Raw genomic sequence first — 25405 nt, 5'->3', positions numbered from 1 at the left:
TGACTCTGGAAAAAAGCCCAACTCTTTCCTTATACTGATTTCACACCAACCCTCCCAGGTTAGCGAATTGTCCTCATGTTGTCAATGAGAATAGCTGAAGCTCTGAGATATCGTATTAATTTTTGAAGCCCCACACAGTGGATGAGTGAAAGCGCAAAAATTCAAATGTAGATCTCTCCAACTTCTTCTATAAAGTTCTATTTCCTCACCCACAAGGTGAGTATATTAATATCCATCACTCGGTTGGGGTTAAGTGATCTATATACTGATAAGAATAATAAGAAGAAGAAGCTTACATAGAGATGATTGCGTGTATGTCCATGGTGAGGGGCTTAGAGGCAGAAGAAGGAAGAATTCTGTGTGCTAAGTCACTTCAGTCGTGCCCAGCTCTTTGTGACCCCATGGACTGTAGCCCACCAGGCTCCTCTGCCCATGGGATTCTCCAGGCAAGAACACTGGAGTGGGCTGCCATTTCCTCCTCCACAGATCTCAGATAGACCTGAATTTAGCTCTACAACCAAATGGCTTTCCTTTAGTCACAAGTGGACCACAGAAATGTGCTCAGTTTCTGATCAACTCGTTTTTACAGGGGAAGGAGAGAGGCATGCAGTATTTTCTTTTCATCAAGATATCCAGTCTCGACTTTTTATGTCTCTAGATCAGAAGCTGGGCTGTGGACAGTCACAAGAAGAAAGATCCTTGAAAGGCAGGCCAAAATTACCCCGTCAACCAAGGGCAATCAGAACCCCAAGGGAGAGAGAGTGAACAAAAATGTCACCTTTCAGCACTGTTGACTCGGCGCACACAGCAGGAAGGAGAGGTTCAGAGGTGGCCGGCAGAGATCAGAGAGAAGGTGAAATGCGTTAATTCATCCTTTATACCCCGTGGCATCCCCCAGGTCCCAGGACAGCATGGGGACCCAGAATGAGAAGCTGTGTCCTGTTCCAAGAGCCATAGACCTCTTTGTGCATCATGCTCAGGCACTCAGTCATGTCTGCGACCCCATGGACTCTGCGACCCCATGGACCGTAGCCCCAGGCCCCTCTGTCCGTGAGATTCCCCAGGCAAGAAGGCTGGAGTGGGTTACCATTTCCTTCTCCAGGGGATCTTCCCAACCCAAGGATCGAACCAAAGTCTTTCTTTACCCCTGAGCCCTCAGGGAAGCCCATAGGCCTCTTTAGAGACACATTTATCCCAGAGGTCAAGACACCCTGAGATACCATGGTCTGGGGCATCCAATCACCCACCCCCCTTACACCTGAGTCTCCGGAGGGTGGCAGACAAGGGTCTCCATAATAACCAATAGTCAGAGGCCAGGATGGTTAATACTTGGCGAGGAGCGAGCCTTGGCCATTCTGTACCCTATTTCTCTCATCTACAACCCACCAGTGAAGCCACACAATGTAGTCCAGTCTGGTTGTACATGTTAGAGCACAAAGTCCTGCTGAAAATCCGACTGAAGCTATGAAGTCCATATTCCCAGAAAACCACCGAGATTCTGTCCCTCACACCCTGTTTTGCACAAGATTACAGAGGCTGGTCGGCCTCCCCGAAGTCCATCTGGTTGGCCCCAGGGATCCGCAGGCTCTGGGTTTGGAGCCGCGCTGAGATTGAGAGCATCCTGTGAGCTGCCCAGGTTGAAAATAAGAGACAGCCATCCCCCTGTCCCCTGTCCCCCCTTCCTCCTCTGGCTGAAGGCTCCCCAGTTACATTGGGAGAAGGAGATAAGACTCACATTTGACTGGAAAAGGACAACAGGACCAGGAGTCAGGGGGTCCACATGGAAGAAAAAAGCCAGAGAGAAGTTTGAGTTAACAGTCATTTATCCACCTCAGATGATTTCTGCATGCACGCCTTTCTCCCTTCATCTGAAAGTGAAAGTCACTCAGTCGTGTCCAGCTCTTTGCGACCCCATGGACTATACAGTTCATGGGATTTTCCAGGCCAGAATACTGGAGTAGGTAGCCTTTCCCTTCTCCAAGGGATCTTGCCAACTCAGGGATCGAACCCAGGTCTCCAGCCTTGCAGGCGGATTCTTTACCAGCGGAGCCCCCAGGGAGGCCCAAGATAGGATGGGGCCCCAGAATGAGAAGCTATGTCTTGTTCTAAGAGCCACTCTGTGTGTGTACGCTCAGTCTTCCTTCATTTAGCCTAGCCTATTCTTACGGGGGAGGGATTTCATGAGAGACTGATTTTTTGTAGTTTGTCATGTACAGTTAGATAAAGATCAAACAGCTCGGTTACACTGTTGGCAAGGATGTTGAGAACTCTCCTTCGTTTTTTTTAAACTTTTAGTCTTATATTGGGGTATAGCCAATTCACAATGTTGTGATAGTTTCAGGTAGACAGCGAAGGGACTCAGGCATACATATACATGTGTCCATTCTCCCCGAAACCCTGCTCCCATCCAGGCTGCCACGTGACACTGAGCAGAATTCTCTGTGCTGTAAAGTAGGTCCTTGTTGGTTCTCCATTTTAAATACATCAGTGTGTCCATGTCCATCCAAACTCCCTAACTGTCCGTTCCCCTCATTCTTCTGGCAACCGTAAATTCGGAGAACACTTCTTTAGCTTTACAGTTTTATAAATGAATCCTACAGATCGATTTTATGTATATATGTGTGTGTGTGTGTCAGAATATAACTCCAGTAAAAATATTCCAACTATTCTTTCTTGCTGATAAGAGCTCTCCATTCACCCACTGAGCCTGTCTTCCCCAGACAAAAGGATGAACGAACAGCCCTTTAGACAGCAGGCATCACTAGAAGACAGAGATGTCAATGGCTTGCTTTGGCTCCCAAGACGAAGCCCACTTTTCCCCAGAATCCCCAAAGGGGTTCTACAATCTACATGAATTCCCATGGAACTGGCTATGGGAATACAGACTTGGGATGTTCACAGTTCTTACTTTTTTCTTCAGTTGCAACTGGAGGCGAAAGTGTTAGGCCATCCGGATCCCAGCAGGAACAGGAAGAAGGGAGCAGGGAGAGAATTCAGCATTAGACTTAGATCACTGCAGTGCCCAAGGAGCCCAGAGCTGAAAGTGTCACTGGAGACGCACTAACCCATCCAGTCTATCGGGAAAGCTACTTAAGTCCACGTATCCCTCTCGCCACCCATTATCCCTCTATCCACCCATTTACTTCTTCACCATCCACTGATTTATCCATCTAACCATCATCCATTCATCATCTGTCCATCCTGCCATTCATTCACCATCTAGCCAACCTTCCATCCACCCATCCACCACCCATCCATCCTTCCATCCACCCATCCACCACCCATCCATCCTTCCATCCACCCATCCACCATCTATCCATCCTTCCATCCTTTATCCACCCATCCACCACCCATCCATCCTTCCATCCACCCATCCACCACCCATCTGTCCTTTATCCACCCATCCACCACCCATCCATCCTTTATCCACCCATTCACCACCCATCCATCACCCATCCATCCTTCCATCCACCCATCCACCACCCATCCATCCTTCCATCCACCCATCCACCATCCATCCATCCTTCCATCCACCCATCCAACCATTCACCATCCATCGATTTATCCAGCTAGCCATCATCCACCCGTCATCCATCCATTATCCTGCATCATCCATCCGTCCAACATTCACTAGCCACATATACTGGCCACTGGTCTGTGCTCGATGATGGGGGTGCAGGTGAATTAGACTCAATTCCTGCTCTGTAGGCATTTGTAACATTGCTGGGGAGAGAGATGTTGGTACAGGAGAAAATTAGACATCACAAACCCTGCTCTCATGGAACCTGTGACGCATGGAGGTCTTGCACATCTTACAGGCTCGTCACACTTAGCATGTCCAAAAGAGAACTTGTGGCCATCACCCTTCCACCCATCAAAAGATAAGCTGTTACTTTTTGTTGATAAAATAAATATCCGTGCGTTCATATTGATATAATTACTTGAATGAATAAATAGAGCAGAAGCATTGAGTCATCTTACAGAAGCGTTCCAACGGATACTTGTAGCAGAAATAAGAGAAACAGAAGATCACCATCGTGCAAATACTACAGCAATCATTTTGGCAGACAAGATCCACAGATGGATGCTGCAGTTCGTGGGGGGAAAGTCTGAGGGGGAATAGGATATCTGCAAAGTTCCCAGTGATCTCAGCCAGATTATCTACCAGTTATAAAGGCAAAAATAGTAGCTGGTTGGTGATCAAACTTAACATCACGGGTAGTAAGACACCTCGCCAACACATCATCTCTGATAAAGCAAGTCGAGGACAAGTTAACACGACTTCTGCGGGGCAATCACTCCCACCCCCGGTGTCACAGATTGTTGTGAGCGCTCGGTTGTGTCCCACTCGTTGCAACCCCATGGACTGTAGCCCGCCAGGCTCTTCTGTCCACGTGATTTCCCAGGCAAGAATACTGGAGTGGGTTGCCATTTCCTCCTCCAGGGGAGTCTCCCCGACCTAGGGTTTGAATCCGAGTTTCTGGCGTCTCCAGCCTTGGCAGATGGATTTTTTTTTTTACTACCGCGCCACCTAAGAAGTCAGTGATTTAACCAGGGTTCAGACTCAAGTCTGTGTGTCTTCAAGGGCAGGAGCCGTGATACCCAGGACTTGCCCACCCCTCCATCTCCACCAAGGGAAAGGGGAAGTGAGAATTTCTAAACAGGGAGCGGGAAGGAGCCTGGACTCAGACCCGAGGAGGCTCTCTGAGGCCAGCCACCAGGCCCCCTCCCGTGGTAACAAGAAACAGAGGACGGGGAGACGGCAGGAGGAGCTGGGCTTACCTTCCCGCGGGATGCAGGCGTCTGCCAGTCCCAGGAAAAGCAGAATCAGCAAGAACATCTTCAGAGAGGGCCCTGACTTGTGGACAGTGGGCTTGGGGGTTGGGGTGGATGAGCTCCTTCCAGGACCAACGGGACTCTGGTCACTCGCTGTTCTCCCAGATTCCAAGGGCGAAGCTAACTGCCCACACACACCCTCCCGCTGCCTGGAGGCTGACAGGTGTCTGCTCTGTGCCCACGACATCAGGGGCTGACACACAGACTGCTTCTTCCCATTGGCGTCTGCTTATTTATCCTTTTTTTTTTTTTTTTTTAGGTACCTGGGTTAAGAGTTAAGTGCATCGGGTACTTTTCAAAAATTTTCATTTATTTATTTAGCAAGCTCGGGGAGTTGGATGTACAGGGAAGCCTGGCGTGCTGCAGTCCACGGGGGTCGCAAAGAGTCACACGCGACCAAGTGACTGAACTGAACTGATTTACCTGTCCAGGGACCTTACTTGTGCCATGTGGGATCTAGTTCCCCAAGCAAGGATCGACTTGAGTCCCTGACATTGGGAGCTCAGAGTCTTAGCCACTGGACCACCAGTGAAGTCCTTGCTTATTTATCCTGAAACAACATTTTAGAATAATTTTATGCTGAGCCTGATCTTTGCCGTCCTATGACTCCCATCTCCTGTTTGTGTAGGACCCGTGGCCTATAAGTGGGTTTTTAAAATATCCTGAGGGCTTCCCTAGTGGCTCAGTGGTGAAGAATCTGCCTGCCAATGCAGGAGACGCAGGTTCGATCCCTGGGTCAGGAAGATCCCCTGGAGAAGGAAATGGCAACCCCCTCCAGTATTCTTGCCTGGAGAATCCCATGGACAGGGGAGCCTGGCGGGCTACAGTCCATGGAGTCTCAAAGAGTCAGATACAACTTAGCGACTAAAGAGCAACAGCAACAAATGATATGTTGCCCATACATCTCTTAAGAAGTGATTTTTGGGAATTCCCAGGCGGTCCAGTGGCTAGGACTCGACACTTTCACTGCCAAGACCAGGGGTTGGATCCCTGATCAGGAACTAAGATCTCACAGGCCACACAGCAGGAAAAAAAAAAAGTCAAAAAAAGAAAAAAGGATTATTTCATGCATGAAGTATTCAAAGTCCTTTACTGTCATGCACAGTATACTGATCATTTCTCCAAGCCTTCAACTATTTAACAACCATTGCTTTGTAAGCATAAGTTTTTTAAAAATTGTGTTTTGGCCACAGGGCTTTCAGGATGGAGCTGGAGATTGTCATCCTGAGTGAAGTAATTCAGACAGAGAAAGATGAATACCATACAATATCACTTACATATGGAATCTTAAAAAAAATGATACAAATGAATTTATCTACAAATTAGAACTGGAATCACAGTTGTAAAACACAAACTTATGATTACCAGACAGTAAGGGAAGAAGAATCAATTCAGAGATTGGGGCTGACATGTAGACACTAAAGTGTCTGTCACTAAATCATGTCCGGCTCTGCGACCCCATGGACTTTAGCCCACCAAGCTCCTCTGTCCATGGGATTCTCCAGGCAAGAATACTGCAGTGGGTCTCTTGCATTGGCAGGCATATTCTTTACCACCGAGCCACCAGGGAAACCCTGTTTTCTGCATTGCAGGCAGATTCTTTACCATCTGCACCACCAGGGAAGACCCATGATTCCTCATGAAAGTGCAAGTTGCTCAGTGGTGTCCAGCTCTTTTCAACCCCATGGGCTGTAGCCCGCCAAGCTCCTGTGTCCATAGGATTCTCCAGGCAAGAATACTGGAGTGGGTAGCCGTTCCTTTCTCCAGGGGGTCTTCCCAACCCAGGTCTCCCACATTGAAGGCGAATTCTTTACCCTCTGAGCCACCAGGGAAGAGTCCTCATAGTATTTCTTATTTCTGCAAAACCACAAATCAAGTACAAAAAAACTAGGAAAAGGTATTCTGAACATTTATTTTTATTTACTTATATTTGCTTACTTAACTTCTAGTAGAAATGACTTTTAATACAAAAGGAGGGGTTGACTGCCCCAAACTACACCCCCATGACTCCCTAAGGATGGCAGAGTTCTCCAAACGTGCCAGAGGCTCGCAGAGTCCCCCACACTTAGGAAGATGTGGCCATGGTGGGCGGGAAGATCCAGGGTGGAAGATGGCCAGGTCTCCAGGCGTCTGAGGCCAGTGGGCGTCTGGTTTCTGCACATCTTTGATCAGGAGGCACTGGAGGGACTCTGAAGCTCACGTCCCAGGAGCAAGTGTTCCGTAACCTCCCCATAAATTCTCTTGAGGACGTGGGGGTCAGCCCTGGGGGTCATTCCCAGCTGACCCGCTGGCTCCAATGAGTCACCCCTTGCTGGAAGTCTACCATCTCACTGCCCCTGAATGTCTCCGTTGCTTCCCCCTTCCTTCACCCCTGTCCTGATTGCCGTGGCCTCTGACAGTGTCCTGGGTCCCCTCCCCTGCTTAGTCCTTCCTGTGGACCTCACTCAGATACGGGGCTCTCTCCCCACCTACCCTCTCCACTACCTGGGGCTCGTGAACCCCCTGCAGACAGTGGTCAAGCCCGCTGTCTACTCCAGACCCGAAAACCAAGTTACCCATGGGCTCTACTGGGTATCTCCCTGGACGTCTATCCCACCGACCTGCTCACTGACCACTGAGAATGGGCAGTCTTTGCTTTTCTTTTTTCAATTATGAAAACAATATAACATGTTTACAGGAGAATTGGGAAATACAAAACAAAGTCACATATCACCCCATTATATAATTTTTTTTTGCTTTTTGTCTTTATTTTTTCTTTTTAAAATTATGAAAATATGATAATACATTTACACAAGATTTGTAAAATACAGAACAAAATTACATATAGTTCCACTATTTGTTACAATTGTTTAAGTAGATAAATTAAGTTTTTTTTAAGGCAGAATTTCAATATCAAACTCTCAGAAATTAGTAGAATGAATTTACAGAGAGGTAGACTATAGTAGACCTGAAAAGCATAATGAATCAATTCAACATATTTAAGATTTATACAATTTTCACGCAGCAGGAGGATAGCAATTCTATTCCGGTTCTCATAGACTGTAAACTAGGAAACACTGGTCACACCCAGGGACATAAGGGCAGGTGCAGAAATTTCATGGTCTAAAGATATTGCAGTCACACATGGCGTTTTCTCTTATTACTGTGGAATTATGTTAGAAATCAATATAAGATGTTTGGAAAAACCCACTTATTTCAAGCAGATTGTGACATCTACCAAGAGAGATCTTTGACTTCTCCATTAAAAGCCTCAATAAAGTTCGGAGACTGGAAAACCACAGAGGGCAATTGCAGAGGAGAGAGCATTGAAATGAGAAATTAATATCGAAATGAGAAGTTAATATCAAAGATGTTTTAAAAACCGCATGTATTTGGAAATTGAATGCCTGCTTCTAAATGAGGGGTATGTCTAAGAAGCCATAACAAGAAAATTAGAAAATACTGGTAATAGAATAAAAATCTAAAGAGAATAAAAATGGGCACTTATGTTCCTCCTTCGGACCTGCCCTTCAACTCCAGTTTGCCCTCAGGAGGAGCCCCTTGGGCCCCTGGCTTGCTTTTCTTTTTTCTATTATTATTTTTCTTTTCTAGACTTGCTTTTCTTTATCGCCATCTGCAGCAGGGGCCCTCGAGACACCTTTTTGAATGCTGCTGACTTTTGTCTTCACCCCTGCCTAACTCAGGGCATGCTCGTCACAGGGAGAGACAGCCTGGGCCTTGGCAGTGGGCTCCGCACAGCTCCAGGCCTCCAGGGCCCCTGGCCCCAGAAACTGCGATGTGGATTTTTTAAAGGAAATTGTGATCATGTCACTCTTGTGTTTCAGTCTCTTTGCTGCTCCTCCTAATTGTTCTGCATTTAAAAAACACATGTGTGTAATGTGTGTATCTGTGTATATATGTATTTGTGTAGATATATATATAATGTATATATTATGTATATAAGCATGTCTATGTTATGTATATATGTATACATAGGAAACACGAAGACACACTAAGTATTAAGACTGCTTGTCTCAATGAATGGATAAAGATGTGAGATACACACACACACACACACACACACACACACACACAGTGGAATACTACTCAGCCATGTAAAGGACAAAACAATGCCATCTGCAGCAACGTGGATGGACCCAGAGGTGATCACTCGAAGTGAAGTAAGCCAGACCAAGAAAGGCAAAGACCGTACGATATCACTCAGTGTGTGGAACCTAAAATATGACGCACTGTTGTTGTTGTTCAGGGACTAAGTTGTGTCTGACTCTTGGACTTGGACTCTCAGGCGACCCCATGGACCGCAGCGTGTCAGGCTCCCCGGCCCTCCACCGTGTCCTGGGGTTTCGCTCAAACTCAAGTCCATTGAGTCAGTGTTGCTATTTTACCATCTCACCCTCTGTTGTCCCCTTCTCCTGTCGTTTTCAACCTTTCCCAGCACCAGGGTCTTTTCCAATGAGTCGGTTCTTCCAATCAGGTGGCCAAAGTACTGGAGCTTCAGCATCAGTCCTTCCAATGAATACTCAGGGTTGATTTCCTTTAGGATTGATGCTTCAAGATCAGAAACAGGCAATGACTGTAGTTTGTTTTTTGTTTTTTTTTTTCCAATAAGCATTGAACCAAGCAGCCCAGCCTGGCAGCTCACAGTTGGCAAGTCATGTTTACCAGATCTTCAGAGTGAACTTTTTGATGCCAGTTCAGCATCTCAACAGGCAGAAGTTGAGCATCACGCTCTGGGACTCATTAAAATTGCCTTAACAACCCTCGGAGGGACCCTGGAAGTAGGTGAGGCTGTTTTCTTCGTCTTTCCTGCCAGGCAGCATAATTATGATCAATTATTCAACCCGTCTCCAGGAGGGTCAAGAAAAACAGCTTCATTTCTGAGGCCACGGGGACAGAGAGAACACCGAAGGGAAAAAAAAAAAAAAACTTTACCCTCCAAGAGAGGGAGGGGAACGAACAAATTTGAACACATTAGAGGGAATTAAAACTTTGAAATTGCGAGAGGAGAGTGGCTTCTGGGCTGTAATTAGGCAGCACCCCCCTGTGAGCGCTGACGCTTTAACACTCATTTGCCTTGCATTGGGAGTTCCTGGTTGAATGACTTACTCTCTGCGGGCAGAATTTTCCTCCGGCTCTCCAATTACCCATTCCTCTTCCCTGCTTGCCACCGCAGGTCCTCAGCTGGCGTCTAACCCCACTTAGGCTCAAGTTTGACACTCTTGGAATCATAGGTTAGATACGACTCTGTGCAGTGGTTTTCACTACTAAATAGTCAACAAAAGCTTTTTAACCTAAAGTGAAGTGTCTTTACTGCTAACAATAGCAGCTTGAGAAATGCGCACTTCATTTCTTTATTCTTTTTGTGGTAACCCTATTTAGTGTGGTGTGGGTTTCACACGCATGCTCAGGTGCGCACACCTGCCTGCACACACCTGCCTGCACCTGTACCAAATACGCAAACAGAACCCCATCCTGCCTACGGCTAGGTAACCTGCTTTTTCTTCCAGCTGTCAGTCTGTCGCAGACATTTTGCCAGCGCCGTAGAAAAAGCTCCATCTACAGCACACTCTTCTATCCTGTGGATGCACCATACCTTTATACATTCACTCTTTCAGTGAATATTTATGGGGCTTATGACACGGGCTGGGAACTGGGCTGACGATGTGGCTGCAAATAAAAAGTAAATAGAAGCAAAGGGAACTAGGCAAACCAAAAAAAGACATGTGCCAATGGGATTTTTTAAAAATAGAATTTACTAAGTAGGTTCTGAAGTTCACACCGAAAGAGAAAGTGCCCATACACATAAGAAACTAGAACAGGGGCTTCCTTGGCAGTCCAGCGGTTAAGACTTCGCCTTCCAGCGCAAGGGGTGCGGGTTCAGTCCCTGGTCAGGGAGTGAAGATCCCACACGCTTCGTGGGGTGGCCAAAAAAAAAAATTGTCATTATAGTAATCAGAACTTTACCTCTATATAATACTTTGGGGTTAATAATGATTTATGTAATAATAAAATATTTCATGATAAAATTCAAATATAGCATTCTAGGAAAAGAAGAGAACGGCAGATCGTGTGCAATATCATACAAAGGATCGAATTCCTTCCTGCACTAACAGCAGAAAGATTTATTTATTTTAAACAGACACTCATTTCTTGGGGCATCGGTTAGCAAAACGTTTCCCCATTTGAAGCACCGGTTATTTTTATTTTTTCATTTTACTTTTTACTGAAGGATAGTTGGCTTACGATACAATAGTTTCAGATGTACAAAGTAGTAATGGGATATTTGTCTCAAGGGCGCCACTCAGGATATTCACACTCCGTGCTCACGTGTCCACTGGGTCACGTGTCCACTGGGTCAGGTCTTGGGTGTTGCATCCAGAGTCCTCAGTCTCTGGTCTCGCTCTGTCTTTACAATAATTAGTTAATTAATTAACTTTTTGTTTATTTTTGGCTGTGGCTTCTGTTGTTGCGAGCATGGGCTCTAGGCACACAGGCTCAGTAGTTGTGGCACCTGGGCTTGTGGGATCTTCCTGGACCAGGGCTCGAACCAGTGTCCCCTGCGCTGGCAGGCGGATTCCTATCCACCGGACCACCAGGGAAGTCCAACAACTAGAGAGAGCCCATGCACAGCAGCGAAGACCCCCCACAGCCAAAATAAATAAATCCTTAAAAAAAAAAAAAAAGATGGCCTTATATTTGTGCCTCTGGAGGCAGAAAGTACAATATCCAGTTTGGCAAGAATGTACAGAAATGATACCCCTGCCCTCTGCTGGCTGGATGATTTCAAGAGAAATGTTCCAAGCTTGCAAAGAAGAGTTAATTGTCACTTATTGATAGCTCAGTTGGTAAAGAATCCACTTGCAATGTAGGAGACCCCAGTTCGATTCCCGGGTTGGGAAGACGGTGCTGGAGAAGGGATAGGCTACCCACTCCAGTATTCTTGGGCTTCCCTGGTGGCTCAGCTGGTAAAGAATCTGCCTGCAGTGTGGGAGACCTGGGTTCGATCTCTGAGTTGGAAAGATCCCTTGGAGAAGGAAAAGGCTACCCACTCCAGTATTCTGACCTAGAGAGTTCCATGGACTATTCCCATGGGATTGCAGAGTCGGACACGACTGAGTGACTTTCACTTTCACTCTTCACTTCATTTCCTGCTACCTTAAATGAACGACATTGGCTAGATATTCGGTATCTAACACATATGGGCTCTGTTCCCCACGTTGTACACATCCTTGTATCCTGACACCCAACAGTCTCTGCCTTCCATTCCCCCCCCCTTTCCTCTCATCACTAGTCACCCACTAGTTAGTTCTCTGTACCTGTGAGCCTGCTTTTTGTTATATTAACTAGCTTTTGTATTTTTTAATTAATTAATTTTAAAAATATTTATTTATTCAGCTGCTCAGAGTCTTAGTTTTGGCAGGCAGTATCTAGTTCCGTGACCAGGAATCTAACCAGGCGCCCCTGCACTGGGAGCTCTGAGTCTTAGCTACTGGGAAGTCTTTGTTGTATTAGCCATTTTTTTTTGAGATTACACATAGGAGTATCAATAATATTATGCAATAATCGCTTTCCTCTGACTTACTTCACTAAGCGTAATGCCCCCCAGGTCCATCTATGTTGCTGCCAGTGGCAAGGTTTCATTCTTTTTCATGACTGAGTAATATTCCATTGTATACACACACCACACCTTCAGTCCTCTGCTGATGGACACCTGCCTTGCATGCATGTTCTGGCTGTTGTGAATACTGCTGCTTGAACATTGGGGCACATGTATGTTTTACAATTGGTGTTTCTGGGTTCTGAGGTTCAACGGGGTGACAAGTTCTTCTCATGTCATGGAACAGTTCAACAATCAACCACAGTTAATATGGGGATCTAGGGAGATTAGTTGTTTCAACAAGGTCTCCAACTAATGAGCATAGCGTAGAAAACCAAACCCTTCTGAAACACACGTCCATCTGTCCTGACCTCTAAGCAGTCTCTTCACATGTCCCCAGCTGACATTTTCTCCATTGCGCCCTCTTGCCCTAAGTGCTCCCAAGCCAGGGACTGGCTCTCAAACTGTACCAGGAGATGAAACGTCTCTATTTATATGGTGCTGGGGGGAATTTCAGGGGTCCCTCCCTGTTACCCCAAAAGTGGAATGATTGGCTGAATATTGTAGAATGAATTGTTTTAAGCAAGCCAGGGGGATTCATTTTCCATGGAAACTACCCCATGACTTATTAAACAGGCCCCCATATTGGTTTAATGTGAAGCGGGGGACCTCATTTATTGTACGTTAGCCGTTTATGGATTGCATTTTGGCAGGGGGCAGAAATGGGTTGGTATTCCTGGTTTAGTGAATGTTTATTTTCATTTGCCTGAAGAGTTTACAGGAGAAAGAGAATCGAGATATGATAGTTGTCGGGTTGCATAGCTATTTTTTCTCATGTAAATACAGCTCCAAAGAATTTTCTAAGATCAGCTTAAGAGCTACAGGATGAAAGAACCTACGCTGGAGTAGGCATGTAGAAAGTCAGAGGCGGTACTGCCGAAGGGCGAAACAATGACACCTATCAGTTTTGGAAGCCTTCCTTTTTCTATATGACTAGGGAAGAAACATCAAAACAAGCACAGAGGGAAGACGTGGGTGCTCAGCTGTGTCAGCTGTGTCTGACTCTTTGTGACCCCATGGACTGTAGCCCGCCAGGCTCCTCTGTCCGTGGGACTCTCCAGGCAAGAATACTGGAGTGGGTTGCCACTCCCTTCTCCAGGGCATCTTCCTGATGAAGGGATCGAACCTGGGTCTTCTGTGCTGCAGGTGGATTCTTTACCCCGAGGCACTGGGAAGCCTTACAGAGGGAAGGTATCTCCACATAATAATGGCCATGTACCAAACAGCAGCTATCATCTACTCCATACAAAAAAAATATTGGAAGAGGAAATACACAGGACACTTATTTAACAGAAATGTCTTTATTTGAAATTTAAATTTCACTGGTGATCCTCATTTCCATCTGGCCACTCTGCTAGGAGCACCCTATTTTACAATTAAATCTTCCCTAATGGGGGGACAATCAGCAGTGACCTCAGTCTCACAAGACGTACTGAAAACTAGTGAGACCTGCATTCACTGAAAGAACACCACAAAGTCAAAACTGATCCCCAAAACACAGGCTACACTAAAGTAGAAAACAGAATCTGAAGGGAAAGATAAGTCATCACTCAAAGATTCGCCTAGTCCATGTGAATGGAAGCCCATCGGGTTCCAGTATGATCGTGAGTTCTTCACATGTCACCCTTTCATGGTATCACCTGAGTGACAAATAATCCCGAATTTCCTTCTAGGAGCAGAAGGCACTTGGACCTGAGGGCAGGGTCCTGAGCCAGTCATTTGGAATGGATTTTCTGGTGGCGTTTCAAAGCGCCCAGCTGACGGAAGGCACAGTGACACTCGGGGCACACGTAGGGCTTGACCCCAGAGTGGGTGCGTTGGTGAACGTTGAGGTTCCCTCGGCGGCTGAAGGCTCTGTCACACTGCTCACAGCGGAAAGGCTTCTCCTGGGTGTGGGTCTTCTTGTGAGCGCGCAGCGTGGAGTGGTGGGAGAACTTCTTGAGACAGAGATCACAGCTGTAGGGCTTCTCGCCAGTGTGGATCCGCTCGTGAACCCGCAGGTCCGAAGGCTGCATGAACCGTTTGGCACAGATGTCGCACTGAAAGGGCCTCTCTCCTGTGTGTGTCCTCTGGTGCAGGGTAAGCTGAGATTGATAAGGAAAGCTCTTTTTGCACACCCTGCATTCACAGGGTGCCCGACCCGGGGTTTCTGCTCCCTCAGGGAGACTGGTGGGTCCCACGGTGCCAGATGAACCAACGGAATGGGGCCCATGCTGTCCTGAGAGCTCTCCTTGGTCCAAACACGTGGCTGCTTCTGGACGCTCATCTTGGCAAGTGGGGCTGCTGTCCCGTTTCCTTAGGACGTGTCTGCGATTCTTCAGAGGACCTCGTCTGGATCCACTCGTAGTGGAAACGTCTCCCTCTGGAACACAAGAGGAAAGGGTTCAGGAGCCACATCTGAAGTATCAGTTCCTTCCTGGGGACTCTCCCCTCTCTCTCTGCCCTCCCAGAATCTGCTGAAAGAAGAGATTCAGCACCATATTTATCAAGGAGCATTATCCATGGTGCCAGCCTCATTGGAACCATCCCTAATCTTCGCCACAGTCTTCCCATCAACCAAACTACCTGAGTCTCGCTGATGAAACACTCTGGAACATTGACGATGGAGAAGGTTGGCACTGGAGAACCAACTCCTACCCGGCCCCAACACCAAGGGATGGAAATGCTGGGTACCCCTTCCTGGACATCAGTGGAGGCAGTCATTACCTCCTGCGGTCTCCAAGTGTTTAATACTCACCACCATCCTGCAGAAGTCCAGGCTCTTGACACGGAAGGGTTCTTGTCACTCCTGTGTCTTCCAGCAGGTCCTTCTCCAAGTTCTCCTGGGAGGGCATCTGACCCTCCAGTTCACCTGTTTCAGGAATGGTCTCTGGCGGGAGAGCTTTCTGGCCCTGACAAGGGGCAACCAAACAGAGTCAATCCCACTGCCTTAGCCCATGGCAAGCTCTGTCTCCTCTTTCCCCACCCCCCTAGTACCCTGATCTAAGACTCCAGCTTTCTGAATATCACTTTGGGGGATATGCCCTGACTGCTTCCCATCACCCTGACTGGCAGTCCTCTCCTGATTCCCATGACTGTCCTTGATCTATACTGACCACCTCTGGCAATCAAGTCCAGATTTCACAGCTGGCACGGCCAACTGTCTTGCACATATGTCTCCACCTCATCTCAAATCCTCCCTGCCCCTGACTCTGCAAGCAGAGAACTCTGGCTCAGGGCTCCTGACTTCACCACTTGTTGATACCTTGCCTGGATTTGTCCTCCTCATGGAGGGTGGCCTGGGGCACAAGAAGATGATAAGCAGTATAGCTGGTCTCTATTCATGAGAAATCAGTAGCATCTCCTCCCCCGATTCACACTGCAAAAAAATCCACTCTCTCCAGACATACTCCAAAATCTTCTGGGGCGGGGCGGGAATGACTCCAACTGGGAATTTTTTACTCAATTCAATATTCAATTCAATTTACAATATTCCCCAATAGTCAGTGCCTCTGACGAAATCCATCATGGGTAAAACAGCTGTGAGTGCATTTACCCCTGACGAACTGACCCAGCACCATCCCGTGGAAACAGGACTCCTCTGTCCTCATGCTTATGGCCACAAGCTTCCATGGTGAGGCACTAGGAAAGATGGGTGAGCCTTCATTCTCACACTGGCTGGAAAGCGGCTGGGCATGGAATGCAAGCATGGGAATTCCGGCACGCAGTGGGTCCATTTCTGTCCTTTGCCAAGTTCTCCCGATTACTTTCAGCCACGCCCACCCGACCCTCTTCTACCTGCTCCCAGACTGCAGGTCAGGACATGACACTCACCTGCCCCCTCCACAGGTCCTTGGCTCCTGGCAGATGCTGCCCGTCTTGGCTTTCCTGCTGGCCCTCGTCTGGAGGGACGACACTGACTGCAGACTGGGGCTCCCTGGCTCCGTCTCCCTCATCGTGCCCCTCACTGACCTCAAATCCTAACATCTCAACATCCGAGACTGGCATCAAAAAATCCTCGCCTTGGACACGGACTACAGTCTGTGAGGAAAAATTCAAATAGGTTCAGTCTCCCTTCACAGGATCCAAAAAGGCATTCCCTGCGTATCCCAGCCTAGGAGCCCACCTCCTGGCAATGACATTCGAAAGAGCAACACCCTCACAGTGAGGACCGACAGAAACACCTCCCCTGAGGCCACAGGCAAGCGCCCACCCCTGTGGGAAGCGCTGATTTAGAGCCAAGCCCTCTGGTCCTTCTGCTTCATCGCCCAGCTCGCAGCCCATCTTCCCACCCTTCCCTCTCTCACAGGGTCCCTAGGGTCCTACTCACCCACTTCTTCAGTTTCTGCTTATTTCTCAGCACCTCCTCCAGATCCTTACAAGTCTCGGCGCCACTACTTCTGACTAAGACCTGGATCTCCGGCGGCATGCACATCACGAACTGCTCCAGCACCAGCCTGTCCACCATCTGCTCCTTGGTGTGAAGATCCGGCCTCAGCCACAGACCGCAGAGTTCACGGAGCCTCCTCAGAGCCTTGATCGGGTCGGATTCTTCCGAGCTGCTAAACCTTCTGAAGCGGATGCGCAACTCTTCAAGGGCGGAGGCGGGCTTTTCCCTTCCGGTGTCTTGGCGTGGCGCAGAGGCTGGCGACCCTGCTCCGGGGCTGTCCGCGAGGCGGCCACGACCCGCTGTCTGGTTCTCAGCCATACTGACTGTAGAGTTTTCAGTAGGACTCTGGGCAAATGCTTCTAGAAGTGGGTGCCCAACGGGCCCGATAGCCAGGAACTTCCTCTTGCTTTTCCTCAGTAATAGATTCAGTATTCAGAAATATGGCGGCAAAAAAGGAAATTAAAAAGAATGCAGCCAATTAGTTTTATTTTCATCCAGCCTACCATCCCTCAGCCCAATACTGGGCATTATTCCCCCTTCAGTATTTCATACCGGGGACAAGAATCCATTCTATTCTTCCGACATGCATCTTATAGTACAAGAAACTGTGTAATCAAAAATGTCCCCAGGGCAGTGCTTAAACGCCCTTGTTGAAAAAATGAACCACACCACAGGACCGGTGGAGTGCGGAAACAACCTCATTCACAGAAGAGTTCCACCAATGAACCACGGTTTATGTGTGGCCCGAGGGCGGTCGCTGCATTTCCCACGGTCTCTGAGCCAATGCAAGGTGAACAGAAAGCCAGGACTTAGTGAAACCCACTTCCACGTGCCCTGACTTTCTAGCGTTCTCTTTAGACATTGCCCATCAATTACCTCCTTGAAGCCTTCTCGCCTTGGTCCTCCTCAGCTGGGCACTTGACTCAAACTCGGCAGGCGGAGAAATGTCTCTCTAGAGAGCTGGAGGCGACGCCTTCTCGGCCTGTTGCCCAATCAGCGCGTGGGTTGCTTAAGGGCGGGGCAAACCCTCAGAGACAATCCCACTTTCCTTGGTGACCAGGGACTCGCTTGCCCTGGAAACTCGCTCAGGAGAAACCACGATGTACTAAAGAGGCCGCCATAGTGGTTGAGTGATCCATGCTGTGTATTTTTGCCTGGTTTTGTTTTTGGCCAAGCAGGGAGGCGCGTTGGACCTCAGTTCCCAGACCGCGGAAGGAAACCACGCACCCGCAGCAGAAGCGCCGAGTCTCACCGCCGGGCCGCTAGGGAAATGCCTCGGTTTCCTTTGGGGTTTTATTTATTTTGGACTTTGGGGATGGTTTTGGCGTGTACGGATTGGTTTTAGTGATCTCATGAACTTTTTGTCTCACTGCCAGGAGGTTTGACTCCTCTCTGTTCTTGTGAGATAAGTCTTCAAAGGGTTTTCTAAAATCAGCAGATGAGCCAAGGTGTGAGAAGAACCGACTTCTAAGTAGCCTTTTTGAAGACTAGAAGTTGTCCACCAATAGGAAAAAGAATGACACGTATCACTTTCGGAAGCCTTCCTTTCCCTAAACACCTCGGGAAGAAATACCCGAACAAGTATGGAGTGAGTGAATCTATCTCAGCATAATAACAGCCATGTAGGAAAACCAGGGCTATCACCTATTCCATGTAGAGAAGTCTTAGAAAATACGCAGAGCACTCTTTGACAGAAATGTGTTTATTTGAAATTGAAATTCCACTGGAGAGCCTGGCCTCTGTGCCAGGAGCGTGCAGTTTTACAGTGAAGTCCGCCTAGCAGGAAGGCGGTCAACAGTAGGCTCAGTTTCGTGATGAAGTTTGGGTAACTAATGAGACGTGCTTTCATGAGAAGAAGAACAAAACAAAGCAAAAAACTTACTGAAACAGGCTACACTAAAGTGGAAAACAACATCCGAAGGGAACCATAAGCCATCATTCAAATATCCCACTCATTCACTGAATGGAACCCCTCTGGACCCAACATCCTCCAAACTCTTCACGTCATCCACCCTTTGTGTGACAGAATTGACAAATCATTGTGAAATTCCTTCTTGGAGGAGAAAGGACTTGGACCCGAGGGCAGTGTCCTGGGCTAATCGTTCGGAATGGGTTTCCTGTGGGGAATGACAGATCCCAGGGAGCGGAAGGCCGGTGACACTCGGGCACACGCAGGGCTCGAGCCAGAGTGTGAACACGGAGGGTCCCACTGTGGTTGAAAGCCTTGTCACAGTGCTCAGAGCAGAAAGGCTTCTCTTGGGTGTGGGTCCTCTGGTGAGCAAGCAGTGTGGAGTCGTGGATGAACTTCTTGGGGCAGAGATCACAGCCTAGGGCTTCTCGTCCTCATGGGTCTCCTGGTGAACACACAGGGCAGGAGGCTGCATGAACCATTGGACAAGGATGTTGCTTTTGTATTTTTTAAATTTAGAGTTAAAGAGCCATCTCTCTTTATTGCAGTTCCAGAGTAAGGGCCCATTACTTTGATCAGCACGGGCTCAGCAGAAGGCTCCAGAGGATGTGTGTAAAAGAATGTTTCCAAAGGCTCCAGAGATGAGCCCAACCCTGCTTCCTGCTTCCCCTGGACAATACTCCGTCTCCTGGGTGGGGCGGCTGCTTGGTCCAGCTGACTTTGGGGATGTCATAGTGCTCCGAGAGCGTGTCCAGGTGTCTGTTGAAGTCCTCCACTCTCTGCTTGTGGGTTGTGGATGCTTTCTTCAGGACCCTCTCCATCTGTCGCGTCTCCTACACCTTCTCAAAGGCCACCTGGGCTGGGGTCCGCTTGTCAAGGTGGCGCCTCAGCTCCTCCTCCTGGTTCTTCTGGATTTTTCCCATCATTTGCAGGAGTTTTGCCTTGTCTCTGTCCTTTTCCTTCTTCCGCTTGGTCACGCCAAGCTCTGGGACTCCTTTCAGCTTCAGGGGTCCCTTTTGGACCTGCTCATAGGCGTCCATGCTGCCCATCTTCGGATTCGGATTTCTAAATGGACAAAAGTGGTGGGTCCGTTTTCTCAAATGGAAACTGGGACAATATCGTTCTCTGCTGTAGATCCGGGAGGTTCTCTCTGTGCGGGTTGACACAAATGAATGCAGACGAACATCTCTGCTTAGCCCAGGGGGCCGAGGTTCAGAAAGCCTTGTGGAATAATTGCACCACTCCACACCATGGAGGGTGGCAACACTCTCCCCCCTCACAGAGAGCTCTGGCTCAGCCATGGTTAATATGGAGTTGAAGGGAGACCCACTGCTTTCACAAGGTCTTTGAGCTGATGCAAGGTGAGTAGACAACCCAGCCTTCTGAAACCCCCCACCTCCTTCTGTACTGATTCCCAAACCTTCTTCTTAGACGTTCTCACTCATCACTTACCTCCTTTGAGCCCTCTTGCCATCAGCTTCCTCAAGTAGGTGACTGGCTATCAGAGTGTGCTGGGGACTGAAACGTCTCTATTTATAGAGAGCCAGGGGAAATGGCAAGGGTCCCTGCTTGTTACCCCATCAGCACAGTGATTGTGTAAGGGTGGGTCAACCCATTCATATGACCTCATTCTAGATAATCCAATTTATCCATGGATCCAGTTTCACATGAACACTGAACCAGGAAAAAAACACAATTTATCAAAGAGGCCTCCATGGTGGTTTTGTGGGAGACTTCTCGGATAGCTCAGTTGGTAAAGAGTCCACCCGCAGTGCAGGAGACGCTGGTGTCATTCCTGGGTCAGGAAGATCCGCTGGAGAAGGCACAGGCTACCCACTCCAGTGGTCTTGGGCTTGCCTTGAGGCTCAGCTGGGAAAGAGGTAAAGTGGGAGTCTTTCAGTCAAGTCCGACCCTTTGTGACCCCGTGGAGATACATTCCATGGAATTCTCCAGGCCAGAAGACTGGAGTGGGTACCGTTCCCTTCTCCAAGGGATCTTCCCAACCCAGGGAGGGAACCCAGGTCTCCCGCATGGCAGGCAGATTCTGTACCACCGGGGAAGCCCATGCACGTTTTGGCAGGAAGATTGATTTTCTGGGTCCAGCAAGTACTTTCCTCATTTGACTGCAGAGTTGGAAGGAGTCACAGCATAGGTATCTGACAGTTTTAATCAGTTTGGGTCGCCTAAGCGTCCCTGGTGGCTCAGTGGTAAGAATCTACCTGCCAAGGCAGGAGGTGTGGGTTCACTCCCTGGGTTGGGACGATCTCTTGCAGAAGGAAATGGCCACGCCACTCCAGTTTTCTTCCCTGGAAAATTCAATGGCCAGAAGACCCTGGTGGGCTACAGTCCATGGAATGGCAGAGTTGGACACAAGTGAGCGACTAGACAACCCTTTATAAATTCCGCATGTAGAGATTTCGGACGAGGTCAGAATCCTGTTTTCTGCAGGGAATGTGCCACTTTTGGGGTTGCAGTCTGGCTTTTCAGTAAGTATGCTTTGGTGTGGCGCAGACACTGGTGGTTCTGAGTAGGGGCTGTCTGGGACTATTCCAGGACCCGACAAAAAACGTACATTCTTTAGCCATAGTGACTGAGGAATTTACTGCCAAAATGTTGAGCACGTGCTTCTAGACGCCCATGACAAATTCACCCGTATGTAAAGGGATTTCCTCTACCTTTCGTCAGCAGCGTATTCACGGCTCAGAAGAATGGGGGCAAAGGATAAACGAACAGGATTAGTTTCATTTTATTCCACCCTTCCATCTCCTCTACAATCCTCATCCCAAACCCCTTACCATTCCCTCACGGGTGCAACATCTCATATTGAATGGACATTAGTCCATCCATCATTCTTCTGACATCCACCTTTCCAGGAAGAAAAGGTTCAAATGTCTGAATGGCTCCCTAGATTTTGATTTCTGTAGTCTGGGACTATGTTGTTCTTTGCTGTACTTTCAAGAAATTTACAATGTGTGAGACTCCTCAAATGGATATTAACAGCAATGCCAGGTTTTATATTATTCGGTCAAGACAAGCCACCAGGCAAGGCTCTCAGTCATGATTCTTCTGGGGAAAAAAAATATGAGGAAGACTTTAAACGCTGAATTCCATGTAATATAGTGACGTTGGAAATGTTCAGCAAAGATTTTCCACCCAAAACATTTCCTTGCTGTCACCAGGGTATTTATTAGCTCGAAGGAAGGGATGCACAAAAGGATCCAAAGAGAATAAAGTTCCTGATCAGATACTTGTTATGGTCATGAAACACGCAACGTGCAATTTTGCCTCTTTTATAAAGTGTACAATCTTGTTCCACCACGTTCGTTCACAGTTTTGTGCAACTGTCAAATTTGTCTACTTCTAACTTTTTTCATCACCCCAAGAACAAAATGTGAACCATGAAAAGTCCCTCCCCATTCTCTGCCCATCTTCCCCCTTACCCTTGGCAATCCATTCATCTACTTCTTGCATCTGTGGGTTCAGTTCAGTTCAGTTGAGTCGCTCAGTCATGTCCGACTCTTTGAGACCCCATGAACCGCAGCACGTCAGGCCACTCTGTCCATCACTTACTCCAGGCGTTTACTCAAACTCATGTCCATTGAGTCAGTGATGGCATCCAACCATCTCATCCTCTGTCCTTTCCCTCCTGCCTTCAATCTTTCTCAGCATCAGGGTCTTTTCAAATGAGTCAGTTTTTGCATCAGGTGGCCAAAGTATTGGAGTTTCAACTTCAGCATCCTTCCAATGAATATTCAGGACTGATTTCCTTTAGGATGGACTGGTTGGATCTACTTGCAGTCCGAAGGACACTCAAGAGTTCTCCAACACCAAGGTTCAAAAGCATCAGTTTTTTGCCACTCAGCTTTTTTTAAGTCCAACTCACATCCATACATGACTACTGGAAAAACCGCAGCTTTGACTAGATGGACCTTGGTTGGCAAACTAATGTCTCTGTTTTTTAATATGCTGTCTAGGTTGGTCATAACTTTTCTTCCAAGGAACAAGAATCTTTTAATTTCATGGCTGCAGTCACCATCTGCAGTGATTTTGGAGCACCCCCTCCCTGAAAATTCTCTCACTGTTTCCACTGTTTCCCCATCTATTTTCCGTGAAGTGATGGCACCGGATGCCATGATCTTAGTTTTCTGAATGTTGAGTTTTAAGCCAAGTTTTTCACTCTCCACTTTCACTTTCATCAAGAGACTCTTTGGTTCTTCTTTGCTTTCATGCCATAAGGGTGGTGTCATCAGCGTATCTGAGGGTATTGATATTACTCCTGGAAATCTTGATTCCAGCTTGTGTTTTATCCAGCCCAGCTTGTCTCATGATGTCCTCTGCATTTAAGTTAAATAAGCAGGGTGACAATATACAGCCTTGATGTACTCCTTTTCCGATTTGGAATCAGTCCGATGTTCCAAGTTCAGTTCTAACTGTTGCTTCCTGACCGGCATACAGACTTCTCAGGAGGCAGTTCAAGAAGTCTGATATTTCTGTCTAAGACTTTTCCACAGTTTATTGTGATCCACACAGTCAAAGGCTTTGGTATAATCAATAAAGCAGATGTTTCTCTGGAACTCTCTTGCTTTTCCAATGATCTAATTGATGTTGGCAATTTGATCTCTGGTTCCTCTGTCTTTTCTAAATCCAGCTTGAACATCTGGAAGTTCATGGTTCATGTACTGTTGAAGACTGGCTTGGAGAATTTTGAGCATTACTTTGCTAGCGTGTGAGATGAGTGCAATTGTGCGGTGGTTTGAATATTCTTTGGCATTGCCTTTCTTTGGGATTGGAATGAAAACTGACCTTTTCCAGTCCTGTGGCCACTGCTGAGTTTTCCAAATTTGCTGACATATTGAGTGCTAGACTTTCACAGCATCATCTCTGAGGATTTGAAATAGCTCAATTCGAATACCATCACCTCCACTAGCTTTGTTCATAGTGATTCTCCCTAAGGTCCACTTGACGTGACATTCCAGGATGTCTGGCTCTAGGTGAGTGATCACACCTTCAGGATTATCTGGGTCATGAAGATCTTTTTTGTATAGTTCTGTGTGTTCTTGCCCCCTCTTCTTAATATCTTCTGGTTCTGTTGGGTCCATACCATTTCTGTCCTTTATTGAGCCCATCCTTGCGTGAAATGGAAGGCAGGCTCCTCTCCAGTCGGGGCATAGACTTCTCACTGCAGTGGCCCCTCTTGTGCGGAGCCCGGGCTCTCGGGGCTCTGGGCTTCAGTAGTGGCGGCTCACAGGCTGAGTGGTTGTGTCGCGTGGCCTTAGCTGCTCTGAGCACTGGGATCTTCTCGGGTCAGGGATTGAACTCGTGTCCTTTCATTGGCAGGCACAATCTTTACCACCGAGCCCCCGGGGAAGCCCTATTATTCATTTTTCTTAACTAATACTTAACTGTGTCTGTGTTTTGAAGTCTTATTCATATGTCATCATATTAATTTCTTGTGTTTATTCTTCGATAACGGTTCTAATACCCCTGTTTCTGAAGAGACCCAGTCTTTATATTCTATATTGCTTCTTTGAATTAGTTGCCTCCTACTTGGGCCTGTAAGTTAACATCCTTTTAAACAGAAGGAGGCAACAGAGGATGAGATGGGTGGATGGCATCACCGACTCAATGGACATGAGTTTGAGCAAACTCCCGGGAGACAGTGAAGGACAGGGAAGCCTGGCGTGCTGTGGTCCATGGAGTTGCAAAGTGAAAGAAAGTGAAGTGGCTCTTTGTGACCCCATGGACTGTAGGCCACCAGGGTCCTCCGTCCATGGGATTCTCCAGGCAAGAATACTGCAGTGGCTTGCCATTCCCTTCTCCAGGGGATCTCCCGACCCAGGGAGCAAACCCACGTCTCCTGCATTGGCAGGCAGATTCTTCACCACTGAGCCTCCTGGGAAACCATGAGAAGCTGCCACAATTCTGAGAATTGACCCGAGAAATGAAAACAAACGGACCCGGAACTGAAGGTTAACTGTATTTACAACAATCAAGGTGACACTGATGAGACCAGTGATGACCAGTTTCAAGATGATTGTCAGAGCTGACTGTGCTGTTTCTGCCTGTAGCCCCCTCCCTCCATCTGTAAAAGCTGTTGCTCACTAAGTGTCCAGGGTGGGAGGTGGGGGCAGTCAGCCATTGGACAGACGTCTGACCCGCCCTCCACAGTTGTTGGAGAAGGAAATGGCACCCCACTCCAGTACTCTTGCCTGGAAAATGCCATGGACGGAGGAGCCTGGTGGGCTACAGTCCACGGGGTCGCAAGAGTTGGACATGACTTAGCGACTTCCCTTTCACTTTCAACAGTTGCTGGCATCCAGAATAACGCTGGCTCTCCTTTCCCCCAACCTGGCCTCTGTATTGGCTTTTGAGTGGCGAGCAGCCAGACGCCAATTTCTATTAAAATATCATGCTTGAGATTGCTGCCCCCAACAAATTCCCAGGCTAATTAATAGAAGAAAACACTGGTTCCTTGAAAAAAAAAAAAAAAAAACTTTATTATCTCCATTCTGCTCCAAATGACTTGTCTTCATTTCTACTGGAGGAGAGCCAGGTGGGATGAAAGAGTGCTACCTTGAAGAATCTTTTCAAGCCGAGACACGCTATACTCTCCGTGTTCAAATGGGCATTAATC

General features: G+C 47.7%; 1 protein-coding gene and 1 pseudogene across 1 annotated transcript; both read right to left on the bottom strand.

Annotated features, from left to right (window-relative positions):
* LOC108638124 (zinc finger and SCAN domain-containing protein 5B-like) lies at window positions 14209–17180 on the bottom strand. The gene is made up of 4 exons (XM_018063460.1): window positions 16803–17180; window positions 16307–16513; window positions 15231–15384; window positions 14209–14855 (listed from the first exon to the last, which is right to left on the bottom strand). Exons 1-4 carry the CDS (start codon window positions 17178–17180, stop codon window positions 14209–14211), a joined length of 1386 nt encoding a protein of 461 aa, XP_017918949.1.
* LOC102190814 lies at window positions 19190–19811 on the bottom strand (annotated as a pseudogene).

The sequence above is a fragment of the Capra hircus genome, chromosome 18 (assembly GCF_001704415.2).
Source record: "Capra hircus breed San Clemente chromosome 18, ASM170441v1, whole genome shotgun sequence".
NCBI lineage: Eukaryota > Metazoa > Chordata > Mammalia > Artiodactyla > Bovidae > Capra > Capra hircus.
Note: the sequence above shows the minus strand (reverse complement) of the source record. Positions and strands in the feature narration are given on the sequence as shown.